Below are 23,249 nucleotides of genomic sequence, written 5' to 3'. Positions count from 1 at the left end.
TCACTTACCCGGTTATCATAGACCTTTTTGAGTGCTTCGTATCTTATGGATCCCTGGAATATTACTCCTTGAAATGTGTTGTTTTTATCACTGGCGACAAGTTCAACGCAGACCATTTCGCCCTCACCCACAGACATGTCACTGAATACCTGTGATTGCACAAAGAAATGAGTTGGGTTACACAGCAACAACAACACAGACAGAATCACTGGTTCAGACATGTATGACAACTGAATACAAATGACAAACTGGACCTAGAACAATCAAGACCTCAATATTATTGATTACACAATGCTGTTTAAATCACTCATCCACAAAGAATGCGAAAAACCCGTTTTGATTGTTCAACATGATGCACAACAAAATACACCGCAGTTCATTAACGCCATGAGCTGATGTCAAACTTTTTAGCGACAACTATAATAAAAAAGCTTCAACACGGTAAGGAAACAGATGCAACCAAAATAAACTGCTGGAATATATACACAATTTGAGGTAGACGATCTAGCCAGAATACATTTTTTTTTGGACTGAGGAAGTTGTTCTTTAGAGAGAGAGAGTATTTGAGTTATTGAAGCTAAAAAAGTTTGTAAAATATGTCATTCTATCAAGGCAGCTGAGATCACTTGCATCCTCCCAAAATGACAGGCATCAGCTCCTACTCTGAACAAAACAGTCTGCGGTGATAAACAAAAACAGAAATTACTGGAAAAACTCAGCAGTTCTGGCAGCATCTGTGGGGGGTGGGGGTGGGGAGGGCGAAGGATCAGAGTTAATGTTTCAGGTTGAATGACCCTTCCTCAGCCCGCCAATGGGTGCAACAGTTAAAACCACAAAAGGCTAGAATTAGAAGGCAGCAGAGGGCCTTTGGAGGACATTACACACATCGGGAGGAATTCAAAAACAATAATGTTCAAATGAAAACAGAAAATGCTGGAAATATTTGACAGAAGCTGCCAAACCCGTTGGGAGGTAAACAGAGTTAACACCGTTCCAGTCACGTCCCTGCATCAGGAGCTCTGATGAATGAGTAACAAACTTGGTTTCTCTCCACAGATGCTGCCAGACAGGCTGGGTATTTCCAGCATTCTGTCTTTTATTTCAAACTTCCAGCAACCTCAGTGCTTCGCTTTTTCATAATTGTGAGAATTTTAAAAATCAAGGCACTGATTAATCAGGAACCATTTCAGGTCACAGGGTGAAGGGCAAATGGGGAGATTCAGATTTCTTCAAGTTACAGTAGGTTAAGTTTGGGACGTTTTATATTGACTATTCCAACAAAGGTGTCTTTATTAATATCTTTGTTAATGGATGCCAGCTCCCTGAGAAGTATGGTATGCATGTACGCAACATAAACCAGTACACTCCAAACATTAACATTTTGCTGCAGGTGGAAAAGAGTTATTGAAGGAAGTAGTATTGACTTGGAGCCTGAATTTTTACAAGCCACTATAGTTTCAAGAATTTGCCCATTTGGATCACGAGGTCAGAGGCAAACTTCATTGCTAATAAAAATTCAATTGCTGTACATAATAACAATGTCCCAAACCCATTTAAAATGTGCAGATTTCCTCTCCAGGCCTTCCAGAGAACAATAGAAAAAGATTACCTCTTCAAAACTGTCAATCATGAAGAAGATATTTGGATAACTGATTTTGGATTCCTCTCCTTTACTATCCATTGGATGCTTACTTGGGGAAGCGAATACTTGCTGTTTCAAAAAGCAAAAGCAGCAGAAAAATGATTGATTTCAACAGATGAAAGCACTGCACCCCAATACAACTTAAATATTACCATGGCTAAGAGCTTTGCAGGACAATTCAGAAAATAAAAACCTTCACTCTTTCACAGAAACCGAACCATTGCTGATATTCACTGTAATATTTTGAAGATAATGAGTATTGAGCAGAACCTAATGTTGACACTACTCACCACAGCTGGTAACTAACCCATTGAAAATCCTCTTGTACAATCATCACCAACTTGGCTATTCAGCTTACAGCAGCAATTATAGCTTTCGTTTCCCAGTACACTGGCTGAATTGATTATTTGATTAGTAGCAAGGAGGCTAGATAGGAAAATAATAGATTCAAACTTGCCTGGAAAGCATTTATGATGGATTAAAACAAGGCCAAATTTGAGATATGTACATGCACGAGTCCAAGCAAAAGTAATACGTTGGCGTTCACTTTAATGTACTGAATCCCCGTGGGCACATTATCAGTACAGAATTGCCCTGTTTACCAAACTAGCTCAGTTTTAACTGATTGAAAGCTGGTTGAAGCAAAATCAAACCATCTAAAGTGTTGCCTCTGATTAAACTAGGAGAAAGTGAGGACCGCAGATGGAGATCAGAGTTGAGTGTGTGGTGCTGGAAAAGCACAGCCAGTCAGGCAGCGTCCAAGGAGGAGAATCGGTGCTTTGGGCATAAGCCCTTCATTAGGAATCAGCTTCATTGATGCTGCCGGAGCTGCTGTGCTTTTCCAGCACCACACTCTCAACTCATATGACCATACGTTGCTATGAAATACGGAGTTGGTGACTCACCTGTGACTTTTTCTTGTGAATGTGAATGTCTCCTCCATCTGACCGTGTGCACACTGCACACGTTACTACATATTCCAGCTACAGAGAAAAACACAGGTTTTACAACAATTTTGCAGCTGTTAAGATTTGCATGTGAATGAAACAGCACCAAAAGGCCATTCAACATTGCGATGCATCATACTGAAGACCCATTCTGCTTTCACCAGATATCCACATTTGTGTATTTCATAGCCATTGATGCTAGATTTAAGTGAGGAATAGGATAGCTAATATGTTCCTATACTCTAGTTCACTGAGCTTGGTTGCAACCACTCCATTGGTGACCTGACTAACAAGATCTAATTCAGTCCAGACTAACATTTAAAGCTGTATATTTGAGAGACCAGCTGACTTGACAAGAGAACCAGCATCTTGCAGGTGCTCCTGGGGATTGCAAGCATAGTCGACAATTTATTATAGCTTTTTTTTAAAAAACATTATTACAGTCATTATAGTTTACTAATATAATAGTTTTATTCATTTTATTTCATTAGCATACAAAAAAACCATCACAGTGATTTCTTAAACTGAATTTTCAAATGTGCTATATAGGGTCAACAGTGACTGGCGGAGACCAAAAGAGAAAATGCTGGAAAATCTCAGCAGGTCTGGCAGCATCTATAAAGAGAGAAAAGAGCTGACGTTTCGAGTCTAACTGACCCTTTGTCAAAGCTTGGCTGGCTGAGGTTTTTTTTATTCTAAATACAGAAATTGTAAAAGGTAGCTTATCTTATGTACAAGGGGTCATAGAGATATACAGCATGGAAACAGACCCTTCGGTCCAACCTGTCTATGCTGACCAGATATCCCCACCCAATCTAGTCCCATCTGCCAGCACCCGGCCCATATCCCTCCAAAGCCTTCCTATTCATATACCCATCCAAATGCCTCTTAAAATGTTGCAATTGTACCAGCCTCCTCCATATCCTCTGGCAGCTCATTCCAAAACTGTACCACCGTCTGTGTAAAGAGGTTGCCCCTTAGGTCTCTTTTATATCTTTCCCCTCTCACCCTAAACCTATGCCCTCTAGTTCTGGAAAAGACTGTCTATTTACCCTATCCATGCCCCTCAAATTTTGTAAACCTTTATAAGGTCACCCCTCAACCTCCGACACTCCAGGGGAAAAACAGTCCCAACCTGTCCAGCCTCTCCCTATAGCTCAAATCCTCCAACCCTGGCAACATCCTTGTAAATCTTTTCTGAACCCTTTCAAGTTTCACAACATCTTTCCCATAGGAAGGAGACCAGAATTGCATGCAATATTCCAACAGTAGCCTAACCAATATCCTGTACAGCCACAACATGACCTCCCAACTCCTGTACTCAATACTCTGACCAATAAAGGAAAGCATATCAAAAACCACCTTCACTATCCTATCTACCTGCGACTCCACTTTCATGGAGCTATGAACTTGCACCCCAAGGTCTCTTTGTTCAGCAACACTCCCTAGGACCTTACCATTAAGTGTACAAGTCCTGCTAAGATTTACTTTCCAAAAATGCAGCACCTCACATTTATCTGAATTAAACTCCATCTGCCACTTCTCAGCCCATTGGCCCATCTGGTAAAGATCCTGTTGTAATCTGAGTCATTGAAAATTCCTTTTTTGGAGGCTTATTATTAAGGACACATATGAAATACAGGGTGAAATGGCTAGTAGATTTAGAGAAGTAATTACACTTCAGGATCAGCCATATAGATGGGTGATTGTCAGGAAAGGTAAGAAGGCAGTTCAAAAGTCTCCAATGGCTATTCCTCTAGCAAATAGATATTCTGCTCTTGGAACTGAAGGTGATAGTCTCTCAGAGAAAATGGAAGGGGCAGTCAGTTATTGAACACTTGGAATGATTCTTATGTGAAGTAACATTTGACAAGATTTCATAGAATTACTAGTACTACAGGGTACTCTCCTGTCGGGGCATAGACTGCTGCTTGTGGCAGTGAGCATGAACTTAGGATTAAGGGCATCTTTAAACATTTCAAGCCTATTGTTAAAGGGGAGATTGAGAAGCCAGTAATTATTGTACACATTGTTTGAAATGACATTTTTCAGGGAAAAGATTAAAGCAATACAGAGTGAATTTAAGAGGTTAGGTCGAAGGTTTTAAAAAAAGAAACTTTAAAGTAGTAATTTCTGGTTTTCTCCCAATGCCAAACTCAAATGAGGGAAGGAACAAAAAGGTTAAAAGGCGATAAATCAATGGCTGAAGAACTGGTGCATTCAGGGATTCAGGATTTTGGACAATTGGAATGTCTTTTGGGATAGAAAAGACCTGTGCAAAAAAAAAAATGGGCCTAACCTAAACTGGAAAGGGACCAATCTTAGCAGGGAGAGTTGCTCATTCTATTAAGGGAGGCTTTATACTGCTAGTGAAGGTGAGTGGAGGAATTCTAAGTAGCAGCGTTAATGGAAGGATTGATGGGGAAGGTTCTGAATGAGAGGACAGCACGTCAATTAGAAAAGAAAGGCAGAGCCAGACAGAGTATGTAGCAACTCAGAAGAACTAAAATGCATTTATTTCAATGCAAGAGGGTTTCCATGCAAGGCTAACAAACTCAAGGCATGTTTAAGAACATGGAATTGGGACATCATAGCTTTTACAGAAACTTGGCTGAGTGATAGACAAGACTGGCAACTGTGTTCTGGGTTTTAGATGGTATAGGAAGGATCGTAAAGGAAGGGGATGGCATTTTTGGTTAAGGAATACAGTACTGCTGTAACTGGGGAAGATATATTTCTGAAAATCATCCAGTGAAAAAATATGGGTAGAAATTACAAATAAGGAAAGAAAGATCACTGATTGACTGTTAGGGGGGTGGGGGGGGTGGGGTGCTATAATACAAATCAGAGGGAAATTGAGAAACAAATATGGAGGGAGATCTCAGATATAATGAAAGATAATAAGGTGTAATAATGGGGGATTTTAATTTTCCAAACATTGACTGGGGCTACCATAGTGTTAAATAGTTTGGATGATGAAGAATTTGTCAAAGTTGTTTAAGAAAATTTTATTAATATGTGGATGCTTCTACTAGGGAAGGAGCAAGATTAGATCTTTTTTGGGAAATAAGGCAGGGCAGGTCACAAAGCTAGTCCCTTTTTTCTAAGAGCTATTTCTTGGCTCAAGGATATTTTGTCCTTTATTTTTTTCAGTGGGGTAATAAACCAGGCCGGTCTCTGATCAGTCTGGTTTGGCAAAGAGATGGAAAGGATTTTGAGAGGCCGTTTGTTTATTTGTAAACAGTTGGGACTTCAGGCCAAAGTGGTCATGATTATAGGTGACCTGTATCATGAAAGGGGGTGGTCAGCTCTTAGCTGGGCGGTTTAGTTCAGTCTTGAGCTGGTGGGGGGTTCAAACGGGAGGTCTCGGTCTCGGTCTCGGTCTCGGTCTCGGTCCTTCAACTTCAACAGGTAAGCACATGTTCCATTTATACTGGGTTTTGAAGGGAGTTTGCTTATTGGGACTGTTGTGTATGTTCGGAAAAGCATAATTAAGTCTAGTTTGGATAGACCAAGTTCTGTAGGGGTTCCTTATTCTGTTCTTTGCGTTTCATTGTGTAATTTTGTGAATAAATTTGCTGAACGTTTTAAATTTTGTAGTCAACCTCGCTAACCTAATCCAGGTAATTTTCATTGTACACATACTGAAAAAATTGCAAAGTTATAATCTGGGATGTCTGCTTAAGAATACTTTGAGTGGTCTGGCCTAGTCCATAACACAGGTGACTGAAGCAAAAGTGGGGGCACATTGAGTCTAGCGCTTAGACTTCTATTACTTTGAAAGTGATCATGGAAAAGAATAAGCCTTCCACAAAAATTAAAGATTTTAATTGGAATAAGGCAAATTTTTAAATGGTGTGATTAGAGTGGACTGTTCGCAAGTAAAAGAGCATCCAACAAGTGAAAGGTGTTTAAGAATGTGATGACGACAGTACAGAAGCATTTTGTTCCTGTCAGAATGAGGAGTAAGGCTGCTAAGATTAATGAAAAATAGATAAATAAAGATTGAGGTTCTAGTCAAAAATAAGAGAATCTCAGCTTCAATATAGACAACTTGGTTCAATTGAATCTCTTAATCAATATAAAGAGTGTAGGAACATTCTTGAGAGAAAAATCAGGAAGGCAAAGAAGTGAGATAGGATTGGCAGATAAGATTAAGGTTAGTCCAAAAGAGATTCTACAAATACATTAAAGAGCAAGAGAGTAACTAGAGAGGGGGTAGGTCAAATGATCAAAACCTGTGTGTGAACCTCATGAGATGGGAGAGATGCTAAATGAATATTTCAAGTTGGTCTTATCATGGAGGAAGAAATTGAGTCTAGAGATTGCAGGCAAATAAACTTGGTTTTAAAAATAGTTCACACTACAGAAGAGGAAGTTTGGAAGGTCTTCAAGACTATAAAGATGAATAAATCTGCAGGACCTGAGCTAATATAGGTGGGAGGTTAGGGAGGAAATTGAGAGGCCCCTTGCAGAAGTATTTGCATCATCTATAACTAAAGGGGAGGTGTCTGATGACTGGAGTGTGGTTAATGTTGTACTTTGACTTAAGAAAAGTTGTAAGGAGAATCTGGGAAACTATAGACTTGTGAGTCTGACTTCGGTGTTGTGTAAATTGTTGGAAGGGGTTACAAAATATAGGATTTATGGACATTGAGAGAGGTAAAAACTGATTAAAGGATAGTCAGCATAGTTTTGAGAGAGGAAAATTGTGTCCCACAAACTAGATGGAGTTTCTTGAGGAAGCTACCAAACAGAAAGACTGAAGGCAGAGCAGTAAACATTGTTTATTTGGACTTCAGCAAAGCCTTTGACAAGGTTCCACATGATAGTAAAGTTAGGTCATATGGGATTCAGGGGGAGCTTGCCTGTTGGATGCATAATTGGTTCAATGGCAGGAGAGAGCGCAAGCAATGGTGGAGGGCTACTTTTCAGACTGGAGTGTTCCACAGGGATCGGTTCTGGGTCCTCTTATGGTTTGTCATTTATATAAATGATTTGGATGAGAATACAAGAGTCATGGTTAGTAAGTTTGCAGACAACACCAAAATTGGTGGTACTGTAGACAGTGAAAAGGTCTTCTAAGATTACAAAGGAATCTTGATCAAATGGGTCAATGGGCTAAAAACTGGCTGATGGAGTTCAATCTGGATAAACGTGAGTATTCCTTTTTGGTACAACAAACAAGGGTAGGGCTTATACAATTAATGCTAGAGCCTTGGGCAGTGTTATAGAACAGAGGGATCTAGAGGTCTAGGTATATAATTCTTTAAAGTTTGTGTCACATATAAACAGGGTGGTTAAAAAGGCATTTGGCACGCTTGCCTTCATTGTTCAGTCTTTTTTGAGGACAGGAGTTGGGAAGTCATGTTGAAGTTACACAGGATATTGGTGAGCACTCTTCTGGAATAATGTGTCCAGTTCTGGTCATCCAGTTACAGGAGGGATATTAAGCTGGAGAAGGTTCAGAAGAGATTTACCAGGACGTTGCTGCGTATGGAAGGTTTGAGTTAAAGAAAGGGTGGATAGGTTGGGACTTCTTTTCACTGGAGCTTAGGAGGTTGAGAGGCAACCTGACAGAAGTTTATAAAACAATGAGAGGTATAGACACAGTTAATGGTAGTTGTCTTTTCCCAGGAATGGGGGATTTCAAGGCTAAGGAGCACATGTTTAAGGTGAGAGGAGAGACATTTAAAAAGGACATGAGGTGTATATATTTTACACAGAGGGTGGCTCACATGTGAAATGAACTTCCTGAGGAAGTGATGAATGTAGGTACAGTTACAAATGTTTAAAATACATTTGGATAGATACGTGAATAAGAAAATTTTGTAAGGATATGGGCCAGGAGCAGACAGGTAGGTAGGACTAGGTTAGTTTGGGGAGTTATGTTCAGCATGGACTGGTTGGTTCGACAGGTCTGTTTCTGTGCTCTTATGACTCTACGATGAGCAGTACCACAGCAGTAAGTAGACTTACCAGAATCATTCCTACTATTCTCTTAACTGATCCAAATAAATTGTAACAATCTATTTCCAGATGTTCTGATTGATAGGAGGCAGAGGGAGAGAGATTGGCTTAACTGAAGTATTATTGGAGATTCAGCAGCAGTTCCCGAATCCAAGGTGTGCACAGAAGTCAAACAATTGGTAATAGTAACAGAGAAGAGGCAGCCTACGAAGAGTTTAGACTCCTTCAGGATCGGGGCAGAGTTTAGTCATATTACAGAGGAGGAAGTGCTGGATGTCTTGAAATGGGTAAAGGCGGATAAATCCCCAGGACCTGATCAGGTGTATCCTAGAACTCTGTGGATAGCTGGAGAAGTGATTGCTGGGCCTCTTGCTAAGATATTTGTATCATCGATAGTCACAGGTGAGGTGCCGGAAGACTGGAGGTTGGCAAACGTTGTGCCACTGTTTAAGAAGGGCGACAAGGACAAGCTAGGGAACTATAGACCAGTGAGCCAGACGTTGGTGTTGGGCAAGTTATTGGAGGGAATCCTGAGGGACAGGATGTATAAGTATTTCGAAAGGCAAGGATTGATTCAGGATAGTCAATATGGCTTTGTGCGTGGGAAATCATGTCTCACAAACTTGATTGGAGTTTTTTGAAGAGGTAACAAAGAGGACTGATGAGGGCAGAGCAGTAGATGTGATCTATGGACTTCAGTAAGGCATTCAACAAGGTTTCCAATGGGAGACTGGTGAGCAAGGTTAGATCTCTCAGAATACAGGGAGAAGTAGCCATTTGGATATAGAACTGGCTCAAAAGGTAGAAGACAAAGGGTGGTGGTGGAGGGTTGTTTTTGAGACTGGAAGCCTGTGACCAGTGCAGTCCCACAAGGATCGGTGCTGGGTCCACTACTTTTAGTCATTTACATTAATAATGATTTGATGTGAGCATAAGAGGTACAGTTAGTAAGTTTGCAGATGACACCAAAATTAGAGGTGTAGTGGACAGCGAAGAGGGTTACCTCAGATTACAACAGGATCTGGACCAGATGGGCCAATGGGCTGAGAAGTGGCAGATGGAGTTTAATTCAGATAAATGAGAGGTGCTGCATTTTGGGAAAGCAAATCTTAGCAGGACTTATACGCTTAATGGTAAGGTCCTAGGGAGTGTTGCTGAACAAAGAGACCTTGGGGTGCAGGTTTATAGCTCCTTGAAAGTGGAGTCGCAGGTAGATAGGATAGTGAAGGTGGTTTTTGGTATGCTTTCCTTTATTGGTCAGAGTATGGAGTTGGGAGGTCATGTTGCGGCTGTACAGGATATTGGTTAGGCCACTGTTGGAATATTGTATGCAATTCTGGTCTCCTCCTTATCGGAAGGATGTTGTGAAACTTGAAAGGGTTCAGAAAAGATTTACAAGGATGTTGCCAGGGTTGGAGGATTTCACCTATAGGGAGAGGCTGAACAGGTTGGGGCTGTTTTCCCTGGAGTGTCGGAGGTTGGGTGGTGACCTTATGGAGGGGCATGGATGGGATAAACAGACAAAATCTTTTCCCTGGAGTGGGGGAGCCCAGAACTAGAGAGCATAGGTTTAGGGGGAAGAGGGGAAAGATATATAAAAAAAGACCTAAGGGGCAATGTTTTCACGCAGAGGGTGGTACATGTATGAAATGATCTGCCAGAGGATGTGGAGGAGACTGGTACAATTGCAGCACTTAAAAGGCATTTGGATGAGTATATGAATAGGAAGGGTTTGGAGGGATATGGGCTGGCTGCTGGCAGATGGGACTAGATTGGGTTGGGATATCTGGTCGGCGTGGACAGGTTGGACCGAAGGGTCTGTTTCCATGCTGTACATCTCTATGACTCTAGTGTATTCAACTCTAATATTAATAATTCTGCCAAGGTCATGCTATCACTAAGAGAGAGGGGAAAATAATTAAATAAAACATTACAAACAAATCAAAAAGGTGTTGCAAAAGAAACTAATCAAATTAAAATAAACCATTTCACCAGATTTCAAAGAAAGTGAAGACAAATTCAGTAAGTATATTCCTCCCAGTTAATGGTTTAATTTTAATAAGCTGCAATTTTGTAAATTTCAGCCACATCCCAGAACTATATTTCCCCCTACTCCAGTATCTGTTGTTTTCTTTCTATTTCATTTTATGCATTCACAAGATGTGGGTGTTCTCTCGCTAAAAGCCAGCGATTAGGTCCCATCTGCAAGTGCCCTTGAAAAGGGAGCTGCCTTCTGGAATACCTCAGCCCTCGAGGTGTAGGTGTGAACAGAGTGAGGTTAGGGAGGCAGCTCCAAGATTTGAACCGGCAATGGTGAACAACCAGTGATGTAATTCCAAGGCAGAGCAGTGTACATTGGAGGAGACATGCAAATAATGTGATTTGTTTTCCTCATTCACAGGATATGGGAGATGCTGGTTGGGCCTGTCCCATTGGGAGGATGCTGGTGAGCTGCTTTCTTGTCTGTTGCAGTCAACTTGCTGCAGATAGATCCACACAACATTAGGGAGAGAATTCAAGGAGTTTGACTCGGGGACAATGAAGGAACAGCAATAGATTTCCAAGTCAGGATAGTGAATGGCTTGGAGGGGAACTTCAAGGTGTTCCAGTGTGTCTGCTATCCTTGTCCATCTGGATGGAAGTAGTACTCATGCGTTGGAAGGTACTGTCTAAGGAGCCTTGATGAATTTCTGCAGTGCATGTTGTAGATAGTACATGCTGCTGCTACTGACCATTGCTGGAGGGAGTGGATGCAGTGCCAGTTAAATGGGCTGCTTGGTCCTGGGATGGTGCAAGATTCTTGGGTATTATTGGAGCTGCACTCCTGGCAAGTGGGGAGTATTCCATCACATTCCTGACTTGTGTCTTGAAGATGGCCGACAGACTTTGGGGAGCCAGGATGTTGGTTATTCACTGCATGATTCAGAGCCTCTGACCTGCTCTTGTAGCCACTATATTTATATGGCTAGTCCAGCTCAACTTCTGGTCAATGGTAAATCCCCAGGATGTTGGCAGTGGGAGATTCAATGATAATGTTATCAAACATCAAGGGATGATGGTTAGATTCACTCTTGATGATGATCATTGCCAGGCATTTGTATGACATGAATGTGACTGGTCACTGGTCAATCTATTTTTGGATAGGGTCAAGATCTTGCAGTCTGTGTCTAAATGCAGCTTCAGTTTCTTGGGAGTTGCAAATGGTGCTGAAAGTTGTTCAATCAGTGAACATTCCCACTTCTGACCTTTATAATGGAAGGGAGGTGATTAATGAAGCAGCTAAAAGTGGTTTGACTGAGGACATGACCCTGTCCCGCAGAATTCCCGCAGAGGTACGCTGTTCTCATAAGGAGGAAGAGGCTGTAGGTTTAGAAGATGCTGTTGAAGGAATCTTGAGGAGTTCCTGAGTGCTGCCATTGTTTATTGTTGGTGGATAGTTTATTGTTGGTCTGTTGTCCTGGATGATGTTGAGCTCCAGAAGTGTTGTTAGAGATGCAATGTGGTAAAACTGTGAAGCCATCCCTAATAGTATAAAAATTCAAATATAGGCCAGACAGCAGAGAGGGTCTGTAAACATCACTACACATCTAGTAAGAGAAACAAATGTGAATTTTGCACTTCAGCTTTAGCATAACTTGATAGATTACACAAATCTAATGTCACAGTTTCTCACTGGTTAAATTCCTAACCTGTGAACTGGTGATCAAACCTCATGCCTGTTGAGTTACCCTACATGAGCCAAAGTTCCCTGTCACTAATGTGTATCAGAACTCTAATGATTATAAGTCCACCCATAAAAAATCTACTGCTGGTTCGTTAACCACATTTCAGGTTTCCTCACTAATACTCAATCTCTAGATGATGATAATAGCAGAGATACGCATCACCACACAAACCACAAGTTCCTGTTAACCCCATAGGATTAAAATAAAATGTATTTTAATCAAGATTTTGTTTAAAAAGCATGAATTTAGGGCAGTGATACAAAAGTAGAGGCAAGCCTCTCATCCCAACAAAAACTGGGAGAAATTGGGACTGCTCTGCTCGAAACAAAAGGTTAAGGAGAGATTTAATTCAAATTTTCAAATAGTGAAGGATTGTGAGAATAAATAAGGGAAGCTATTTCACTGGTAGGAGGATCAATAGCCAGAATATGACAGTTAACAGAAGACCAAAGTATGATAATAAGAACTTGTTTTTATTAAAAAAATACAAAATTATAATCTGTAAAGTACTGTTTGAATGGGTGCTAGCAAAAGATTCAATTATAGCTTTTGAAAGGAAATTGGATATACTTGACAGGCAAGCATTTACAGGGCTGTGGGAATGAGCTATGGGATTAATTGGAAAAGTCTTCCAAAAAGTTACATAAGCCTAGTTGGACACTTCCTTTGCAGAAAAAAAGCCTTGTAATCTATTGTTAAAAGAAGAGATAAATGGTATTAGCAACTATACATGCATAGTGTTGCGAAGTTAAGGTGACAGCAGATGCACAGTTAAACATGGGAATTCAAGAATCCCACTGCTTTGTTGTTAGCTTGGTAAGGGTGGTATCTCCAATTGCCTTGCGACTGGTACTGCTGTACCTGCACACAAACGAAACCAGTCCCAGAATGTTGCACAGCCATTTCAATGTCATAAGTGTTAATTGTCAAATGACTTTTTGGCACTGCAATTAACAGGTACAAGTGTTGAGCCTCAGATTGTAATTGTTATTGCAGATTTAAAACTGCAACAAAACAATGTTTCTTTTCCACTATCCCTTTTCTCTAACCGATTTAGTATTGATTTGACAGATTTTACAAACTTTCCTTCTGCTGGTTTAGGAACACGGACTGTCGCATGTCCTGTTCACTCAGGTTTTCGCTCACTAGCTTCCCCCTCCTCCAGTGGTTTATAGCCAATAAATCAGATTCATAACTGAAAACTGAATTGTCACTAGAGGGTGCTGTAGCTCTGATGCAATTAGGGTAATAGAAAAACTGCTAACGATTTGGGAAATTTATACCAGCTACAAGAAACTCAAAGCAGCAAGGAAGAATTTGGGTGCAATGATTACATTTACAGTATAGTTGACTCAGTTGTATGGAACGGAAAGGTGCTTATTTCATGCTAAATATCTTCCTTTGCACATAATTTGGTAAATAAAACATCGACTCAAGGAGTAGAAAATGAAGCATTATGGAGTTGTTGCAATAGACAGATTAAGTCAAACAAGTCTTCATTTAAAATTTCCCATATGCGCAGGTACAGCAGGAGTGACCAGGAAAGGAAAACCTGAAACTTGCCTTATCACATCCTCAAGACATCCCAATGTGCTTGACAGGAATTAGTTACTTTTAAAAGTTGTTGTTCAATATGCAAGTTCCAAGTGTGTCAAACCCTGGTTAGCTTTCCCCTTCCTAGACACTAAGTTCAGAAACACCCCAGCTCCCCAATGGTCTGCACCACACGGTTGACAATTTAGTTACGTTTTGTCTGCTTCCCTGCATCAAATACTGTATTTAGTCAGTCAAGACTAGAGGCAGAAAACCAGCCATAAATGAGGATTCTGGGTAATCCAAGATGGAGGGCAGGGAAAATTTCTGGCTGTAACAGCTGCTCCTTTTTTGTAGGTATTTTAGGTGTTGGAGGTGACTTCCTCGAATTCCAGGAGCAACAATTACTTTGGGGAAAAAAAGTCAAAACAACAGCATTTTAAAAGGGAGAAGAACAGACAAAGGAAGCACATGGTGAGGTCATTGCAGGAGAGAGAGAGAGAGAGAGAGAGAGAGAGAGAGAGAGAGAGAGGGTAGGAGATGGAAAAGGTTGGACCCGATCTAAAAGTTGAAGTTCTAAATTGGAGAAAGACTAATTTTGATGGTATTAGGCGAGAACTTTCAAAAGCTGATTGGGGGCAGATGTTCTCCAGTCAAAAGGATGGCTGGAAAATGGGAAGCCTTCAGGAATGAGATAACGAGAATCCAGAGAAAGTATATTCCTGTTAGGGTGAAAGGAAAGGCTGGTAGGTATAGGGAACGCTGGATGACTAAAGAAATTGAGGGTTTGGTTAAAGATAAAGAAGGAAGCATATGTCAGGTATAGACAGGATAGATTGAGTGAATCCTAAGAGTATAAAGGAAGTAGGAGTATACTTAAGAGGGAAATAAGAAAGACAAAAAGGGGACATGAGATAGCTTTGGCAAATAGAATTAAGGAGAATCCAAAGAGTTTTTACAAATACATTAAAAGGACAAAAAAAGGGTAACTAGGGAGAGAATAGGGCCCCTCAAAGATCAGCAAGGCGGTTTTTGTGTGGAGCTGCAGAAAATGGGGGGAGATACTAAACAAGTATTTTTCATCAGTATTTACGTGGAAAAGGATATGGAAGATATAGAATGTAGGGAAATAGATAGTAACACCTTCCAAAATGTCCATATTACACAGAGGAGAAAGTGCTGGATGTCTGAAACGCATAAAAGGTGGATAAATCTCCAGGGTTGGGATATCTAGTTGGCAAGGATGGGTTGGACCGAAGGATCTATTTCCATGTTGTACATCTCTTTGACTCTAAGTGCATTTAAGAGATATTTTAATCAATTGACAGTCGTAGAGTAGTAAAGATAACAATACACAACCGGTCAGACCATTGAAACTCATAACATCTTGGTGGTCATGAGTCTGAAACAAAAATCAGGTATAGCACCTCAAGACGGAGCATGACCATTCAGGATTTATCCAGTCTCAATGTACCTTTTGTAAAACCAGGTTCAGGTAAACGCTCTCCTCCCAGTCAATGTCTGGATCACCAAGACCAGGCAGCTTCTTGGAATCTCGGCGGTAAACTTCAACTTCAACCTGACAACACAACAGGAGAAGACAAAACCAAAACACAGTCATTTAATATTCCCAGATGGAATCATCCTGATCAGTCAAGTTACTGATCTGTGGTAATTTCAAAAAATTTTTTTTGTACATGGCATTCTGGGTTTTCTACTGATGTTTCCAAATAGATGGAAGTTACAGAAAATTGTCACAGTGGTTGCAAAAGATGGAGCAGTGGGAATACGGATGTGGGATAGATGTGGCATATTGTGAAATAAAACACTAACTATAGGGAAAGTATACTCAGCTTACGACAGTAAAATTAAAAAAAGGGATTGGCCTTGCTGTGCATAATAGAGACTATTAAAGGTAGCCATAAAGGCAAAACATTTCGTTTTCTTCAAGCTGCATGGAAAGCAAGAGCAATGGATAATATTAAACTTGTACAACAATCCATGAGAACAGATATATAATAACTGTGGAATGACTGAAGAGACTGTCCAGGATGTTAGGGGTGTCAAATGCAGCTATACAGCGAAACCTGAAGTTAATGTTCCTTCTACCCCACTTGGTCTAAGAGAATGAAGGCCTGATAAAAAAGAGAATTGAGTTATTACAAAGAAATAATTAATGATGTGTTGTTCCATCAATTGGCAGGCTGATAGCAAGACAGGTCCAGAAAAGAAAGCAGTGCTGTTTTAATTTTTTATTTCGACTATTTTAACTAAAAGCAAAACTATATAGTTTCACCATGAAATAACTTGGTCCAGTTTCACTTAGGCTCCAACAATTCAAAGTCTGGATTATGAATTATAATGTATTTTTCTCACACGGACATAGATTAGAACCCTCAGAGTAATGTTTTATCATCACTCAAAAGGTATGGAGTTGTTCGAAGCACCTGTTGAACTGAGTTTTCTCTAATGACTGTACAAAAGTATTGTATTCTTTGTATACACTGGTGCTTTTGATAAACAGAGACCACTTATGAATGTGGCAAAAAAATCAAGTCCCAAGGTTATTTGGAAAACGTAGATGCTAGTGGGCTTCCCCTTCCCAAACAGGGAAGGAAAGCAAGTTAACCTTGACGGTGTAGTATTCCCTACACAGGTTCAGTCAGTTCTGTATTATCTTGCCTCATTGTTCAGCAACTTTGGAACTTACTCTATTTACACTAAAAATAATACTGCTTGTTTACCACAGATACTTCATTGTGATGAGGACATTTTAATACTAATCATGCACAAAAAAAAACTTCAGTCAGGATGTAACTTGATCTTTGGTTAGTACACAAATTATTCTAAATAATTTTTATTGCATTTTTTTTTAAAGGAACTGTCAGGGTGCTCAGATAAAGGGTAGTGCAGTAGTCGACATGGACTTCAAGTACAGCTTTTGACAAGGTCTCCCATAGCTGACTAGTTAGGAAGCTAAGAGCCCATGGGATCCAGGGCAATTTGGCAAATTGTATCCAACATTGGCTTTGTGCAGGAAACAGAGGTTAATGGTGGGAGGAAGTTTTTCTGACTGGAAGCCTGTATCCAATGGCTATTTGTTGTGTACATTAATACATACATCTATACATGAATGTAGAGGGTATGATCAGCAAGTTCACTGCAGACAGGAATAGGTGGTGTGTGGAACAGCAAGGAGGGAAGAATTAGACTACCAGACAGTATAGATGGCCTAGTCAGATGTGAGAGGTGACGTTTTTGGAAGGACACATTCAATGGTTGGACTATTGGAAGTGCACAGGGTCAAAGGGACCTAGACGTGCAGGTCAATAGACTCTTGAAGGCAGCAGGACAGAGTTAGGGTTAAAAAAAGGGCATACACGATGTATTCCATGCCTTAATGAAGAAAGGGAACTAAGAGCAAAAATAGAATGATGATAAAACTGTGTTCTGTTGGTTGGGCCACAGCTGGAGTACTGTGTGCATTCTAGGAAGGATATAATTGCACTAGAGAGGATGTAGAAAAAAATTCACCAGGATGTTGCCTGAGCTGGAGCAATTCAGCAACGAAGGGAGACTCGATAGGCTGAGGTTATTTCCCTTTGAATAGAGAAGGCTGGGAAGGAGTAGGGATGGGGGAGGTAGGGAAATCTGATTGAGATGTACAAAGTTCTGAGGGGCATAGACAGGACAGGTAAGGATAACTGTTTCCACTTAGTAGCAGGGTCAATAACCAGGGGGCATAGTTTTAAAAAGTTGAGGAGCAAGTTCAGAGGTTTTAAAAAGGCAACAGTATTTCACTCCAGGGTTGTGGGTATCTGAAACTCACTGCCTAAAAAGGTTGGCCAAGATCAGGACCCTAAAGACATTTAAGAACCATTTAGATGGACCTGAAGCACTATGGCATACAGGGATCAGACTCAAATGCTGGTAAACAAGATTAAAATGGATGGATATTTAATGATTGGTGTGAACACGTTGGGTCAAATCAGCCTGGTTCTGGAAAAACCAACTCATGAGTTGAAGCTTCTGCCTCTATGTATGGAGGTTCCCCCCCCTTAGTATATGGCAAGATGCTGAGACAACAAAGCACCAAAATAAATCTGCAAAGTTTACATTTTAACATCCATCTACAGTCATAGGTCTAATAACTCTCTAGAAATACCTCACTGCATGGTTTGGCAAAATAATCCATGCAACCTATTCAATCACCACAGCCACAAACCAAATCAGAAGTAACCAGTTTAAGGGTGTGAATGTCTCCTGGAACAATACCTCCAGATAACTTGACCCCCTCCATGACGCATTGCAATGTCTGAAGTTATGACTCCAGCTCAATAATGCTAAGCTGATGATGTGGTTGCTATGGAGTAATGCAGGAGATCACCAGACCTCAACATGCTATACATCTATCTTTTCTTTAAAGCAACTAGATTTCAAGATTCAAACATCACTTAATAGTTATCTGCAATTATATTATAGATTTATCTCATTACTCTAAATTTCATAACACTTAAGTCTCCTCAGTACCATTTAAATGCCTATCCCAGTTTAGATACAGCTGGTGTGTGGAACTGATGAGTCACATTGATGGATTGATGTTCTTTTACTTAAAAAGATATTAACATACTGCATCAGTTAAATCAACAAGAAGAATAACCAGAAGTAAGTGACCAATCATTTGCTTCAATTGGAAAATAATTTAGTAGCCAAAAATAGTTGATGAGTAAAACAGAAAGCTTTGAGCATATTATTTGTATTTGAAGACTGAATACATTTACTAGGAAATGTACATGTTACCCAGTGCTAAATAATTACTATTCAAAGTAGAACTAATTAAAATCTGCAAGAAAGAAAACTTTAGCCATGTCCACAGTACAGCTCATGAATAATTATTCAAGTGCACATAATCCCTTGGCAATTACCAGAGAGTTGAATTCTCCATGCTGCTGAATAATTTGCTTTTATTGGGTGGGTGCACTCCTTAAAAAGGAAGCTGTGTGGAGAAAAGATGATCTTTAAATTTAATGTTGTTTGCTGTCTAGCTGTGCCCAAAAATTTGAACAGCCAGGGAATCTCATTATGCCAAAGATGCTGTACCTGTAACAATACTGTGTGTAAAACAAAAGGCAAAAAATCAAGAGTGAAAATCTATTCAAAGTGGCAGTGGTGTAGAACAGAGCGAGATTAGAAACCATTCTGGAGGTTTTTTTTTAAAAAATGAGACAACCCTGAATTGCTGATCTTTTTCCATCATCCAGTATAACATCCCACAAATATACAGTATTGAAATTGCTGTGTTTGCTGCTCCATGTGTGCATATACCATGGTGTTCCATGACTCAGCACATGCTGATATCACTGGCTCCACTGTACCTTGTAATTTGCCTCAAATCTATTCAGATTGTTTCCATCAAATTCAATTTTGGGGGGGTGGGGAAGAAGAGGATGACGAGGACAGGGATAACCGCTCTACTTTATGCCTCAATAAATTTAAGTGAAGGCAATTCTTAAAAATCACATTAGAAGTGCTCAAACATTTTTAATCTTAAGCAGTACAGAATTTACATGCATTGAAACAATACGATCAGATTGGCAATCTGACAGGATTGTCCTGGAATTTTCAGGAATTACTGATTTTTCAAAAAAGTAAAAACATAGCAGAATTAGCAGTCATTTTACAGTGAATAGCACGAGGACAGTGGACCCCCTCATCTTTAGGATGACAAGGACATCATTTCCTGATAATAGAGGGGACTTGAGGAATATTCCTTTGAAAATAATGAGTCTGTAATGTCAGATATGACCACAACATACGATCATTAAGTATGCTGACCACATCTTTGCACTTATTTCCAAGAGCCCAACAGCAGAAACAGTATATTTTTAAAAAGCAATTCAGCTCAACAAGCTGCCTCCATCCAAGAAAGTAACAGGGACAGCAACAATGTGTGAGCTGCATTTCAGTGATTAAGGATGCTGCTACATTTAAATGTAGTCTAGATGACAGGGAGTGTCAGTTTCCTTATCCTGTTGGCAGACGGACTCTTTTGTAAATCTGCAATTCTGCGATTCTGCCAGTGTAAGAGAGTTATTTATAGCTATGTTTATAGAGCAGCTTTAATACAGTAAAACGTCGTGATGCATTTTGGAAGGATATAAAATCGGACAGAATTTGATATAAAGCCACAAAAATATACAAGACTATTGACCAGAAGCTTGATCAAAAATATCAGTGTTAAGGAGTGTCTCAAGATAGTTGATTAAGTGAAGAACATCTTTAAAAAAAAAAAGAGGAAAAAAATCTAAGTGTGTAAAGAAAACTAGAGCAATTCCATTGCTGTGAAATTCCTTCAGGAAAACAGAACTGACCGGAGTTGTACAAGTTGCACAGCTTTGAAATGCCAGCCTGGTGTTGGATTAGGATTTCCTTCCATCTAATACCCATTAAGCAGCTTTCTTTCAACTGCAGCCTCAAATCTCAGATGGAGTAAAAATGCAGTGGGGTTGCTAAAAATACTATTCAGGCATTCTACTGAAATATCACAAGAGAAAGGAAATCGCTTTTGTTCATTTTACATAGACAAATATTAGCTAAGCAAAGGGAATCTCAAACAATGGTCAAATATACCTGAATTGTCCTGCCCAATTTACTTTATAGTTTATAATGTATTCCTTCCACAAGACAAATTAAAAGTGTACTTAGGGCAAAAAAAAAACAACTTTTTACTCAGGATATTCATTGACGAGAGTGTGAATATAATAAGGTAATCTAATCTTTTATCACCATGAAGAGCTCCAAAGAAGTGTGTGTCTGGGACCTTCCAGTTTGACTTTAGCTTAGGGCAGCAATGCAAGAATAAAGCCATGTTGCTGCATGTACGGCCCATCTTTCAACAAGGTCTGGACTGATCTGACTGCTCAGCATTTGGTGTGGGGAGCTAGGTGGAGCTTGCTGTTGTACCCTAGTCTGCATGTGACATGCCTATTAGCGTTCTGCCAAAGAGAAGAGGGTGGGCATATCACGTAACAACTTAAACTACACTGAATGGATGGTCTTGTACTGCTACAGGCACAGTCCCTGCTCTGAACTAGAAACTCCAGGTCCTGTACAACTTCTATGAAACTTTGCATTTTTATATTCTATTCCCCTTGCAAGAAGCACCCAAAGTAATATCACCACAATGACTCTGACCCCAAGTGAACTAACTACTGAACTGAATATATCGAAACAAAATGGAACAGTTTCTTCCCCGTAAGCTTTTATGAAAAGTTTTAATTTCAGGAGGAGATTAAATTGATCAAATACAAAAATTACACCCAGGGAAAAGACTCCCTAGCAAGCTCTCTATTTAACCATTCCTTACTTGATATTTATTCATTTAAAAAGGTATTGGAACAATTAATAAAAACCGAAAGGAAGCCAAAAGATTTGAAAGTTCAATTAACAGCAAGTCATTTGAAAGCTCAGAAAAACAAGGCATGAACTAACAAACATGAAACATCTTTAGTTTCATCGCCTGGGCCTACCTGCTTGCCGTCACTGCTGTCTGGACCAACAAAGGTCAGCTTGCGACGTACGTAGAACAACATATCATCTTGTCTTGAGGCCCATTTCTCCATGAAGTAAGTTGAAAACATCCAGGTCCAAAAGACAATCCGGTCATCTTTGAAACAGCCTAGTAAGCAAATAAATGGTCTAAGTGGAAATCTGATAGGCAAAATGTGTAACCAATGTTCTATTAACCTCTGCCAACAGCAATATAAACTCTTCTCTCTATCCCTATAATGCTGTTAGCACTATAGAATACATAGTTCTCAATCTTTTTGACATAATGGGCAAAACCAACCGAAAGGTCCATGTTTTGTTTAATAAACAAAATTTGCTGTACAAGCTAATGGTTCTGAAGTGGATCATATTAGTGTTGTATGGTGTCTTCATAGCACAGGTGTAGCCAGTCTCAGAGACAAGTTCTACTCTTAGGTTTAAGGGGAGATGTATTTGTACCAGCTCCCCAATGTCTGAGTAATTGTGTCTGACCAGATGTAGTTTTACTTATTGCTATTGTGCAGTAAATCTTATCTAAAAAGTGCTCTTCCATAGATTTTATACACACCCACAAAAGAAAAATCACAAACAGTTCAATTCTGTACAATAGCAGATCAAGAAAACAAACATTGGAGTTTGACTCTATCCAAACAAACCAAAAGACAACTCTTACACATACGAGAGTACATTTACATGCATTTGACGTCCAACAACTGAAAGGCCCCTCATTTAACCCAGTGGTCTTTCCCCACTGCATCTGGCAGCAGCTGCCCCAAGCTGCAGTGCATCCCTCAGCATATAGTCCTGGGCGACCAACTAATTTCAAAGCAGACCAAAGAGCACCTTTCAGCAAGTTGATGGTTTTCCAGACACAGTTTGTCTCTTTGCGTGTCCCAGGGACCAGCCCGTGGAGCGCAGTCTCTCTGTATATATTCTACAATGGTGTAGCCTCCGTTTACTAGTTAGGGAGCACTGGTGGCAATAAACTACCTCAAACAACCCTGACCTAGTACCACATACTGGTAGAGGTGGCAAATTCCACAAAATATAGCAGCTATGGTCATTTGGAAAAATACCACATAGATCTGCAGTGCTGCAGATCTGACTGCCAACATGAGGAGAGGTCCAGTTAAAAAAAAAGAATTGTAAGCATATAAGCTTACCATTTTAAAGAGTATAACTACTTTAATATGATGGGTAATTATACTTCAGCTCCTGACTGACATCAAGACTGTTTTTGTTGTTTTCTACAGCTGTTACTAAGTCAAAAGGTGTGGCACTGGAAAAGCACAGCCAGTCAGGCAGCATCCAAGCAGGAAAGTTGACATTTCAAGCATAAGCCTGATGAAGAGCTTATGCTCGAAACATCGACTCTCCTGTTCCTTGGATGCTGCCTGACCGGCGGTGCTTTTCCAGCGTCACACTCTTCGACTGCAACTCTCCAGCATCTGCAGGCCTCACTTTTCTTCCAAAAATCAACAGGGCAAGATCAACACTTCAAGTCAAAACTGTATTCAGAAACTGGTTAAAAAATACTAGGACAAGTCATTGGGCCAGAAAAAGGAAGAAAAGCCAGCTATATGAATGAAATAGAAGTCTTAGTGAAGGAGGCTTTTTGAGAGCAATAGAGCTCCATTGGTAAAGTTAAAGAGCTCCATGGGATAAGGAAATAACTTTTTCAAATAAGTGCAAAGACCAAAAAGGGAAGATCTGGGAGCAGGAGAGAGTGTACCATCTCAGAATGATCACAGCTGCCTTCAACATTAGGCTCCACGTTGAAATGGTCCTAAAAGAAACTTAGACTAGGCTTACAGAATGATAAGTCTTCAGAATTTGTTACAGCTGATAGCGAGGCAATTCAAAGGCATCTAGTGAAAGGAATCT

General features: G+C 40.0%; 1 protein-coding gene across 2 annotated transcripts in view; it reads right to left on the bottom strand.

Annotated features, from left to right (window-relative positions):
• The window catches only part of kiaa0930, a 107,037-nt gene that overhangs the window by 27,137 nt on the left and 56,651 nt on the right, over positions 1–23,249 (bottom strand). For both annotated transcript variants that reach the window (XM_072552343.1, XM_072552344.1), the window contains exons 2-6: positions 21,347–21,495; positions 15,292–15,396; positions 2,548–2,625; positions 1,610–1,711; positions 9–149 (exon numbers count right to left, since the gene is read on the bottom strand). In XM_072552343.1, coding sequence (XP_072408444.1) covers positions 9–149; positions 1,610–1,711; positions 2,548–2,625; positions 15,292–15,396; positions 21,347–21,495 — 575 coding nt within the window. The remainder of the gene's footprint in view (positions 1–8; positions 150–1,609; positions 1,712–2,547; positions 2,626–15,291; positions 15,397–21,346; positions 21,496–23,249) is intronic.

This window comes from Chiloscyllium punctatum, chromosome 32 (genome assembly GCF_047496795.1).
Source record: "Chiloscyllium punctatum isolate Juve2018m chromosome 32, sChiPun1.3, whole genome shotgun sequence".
In the NCBI taxonomy this organism is placed as follows: domain Eukaryota; kingdom Metazoa; phylum Chordata; class Chondrichthyes; order Orectolobiformes; family Hemiscylliidae; genus Chiloscyllium; species Chiloscyllium punctatum.
This window is presented reverse-complemented; position numbering and strand designations above follow the sequence as displayed.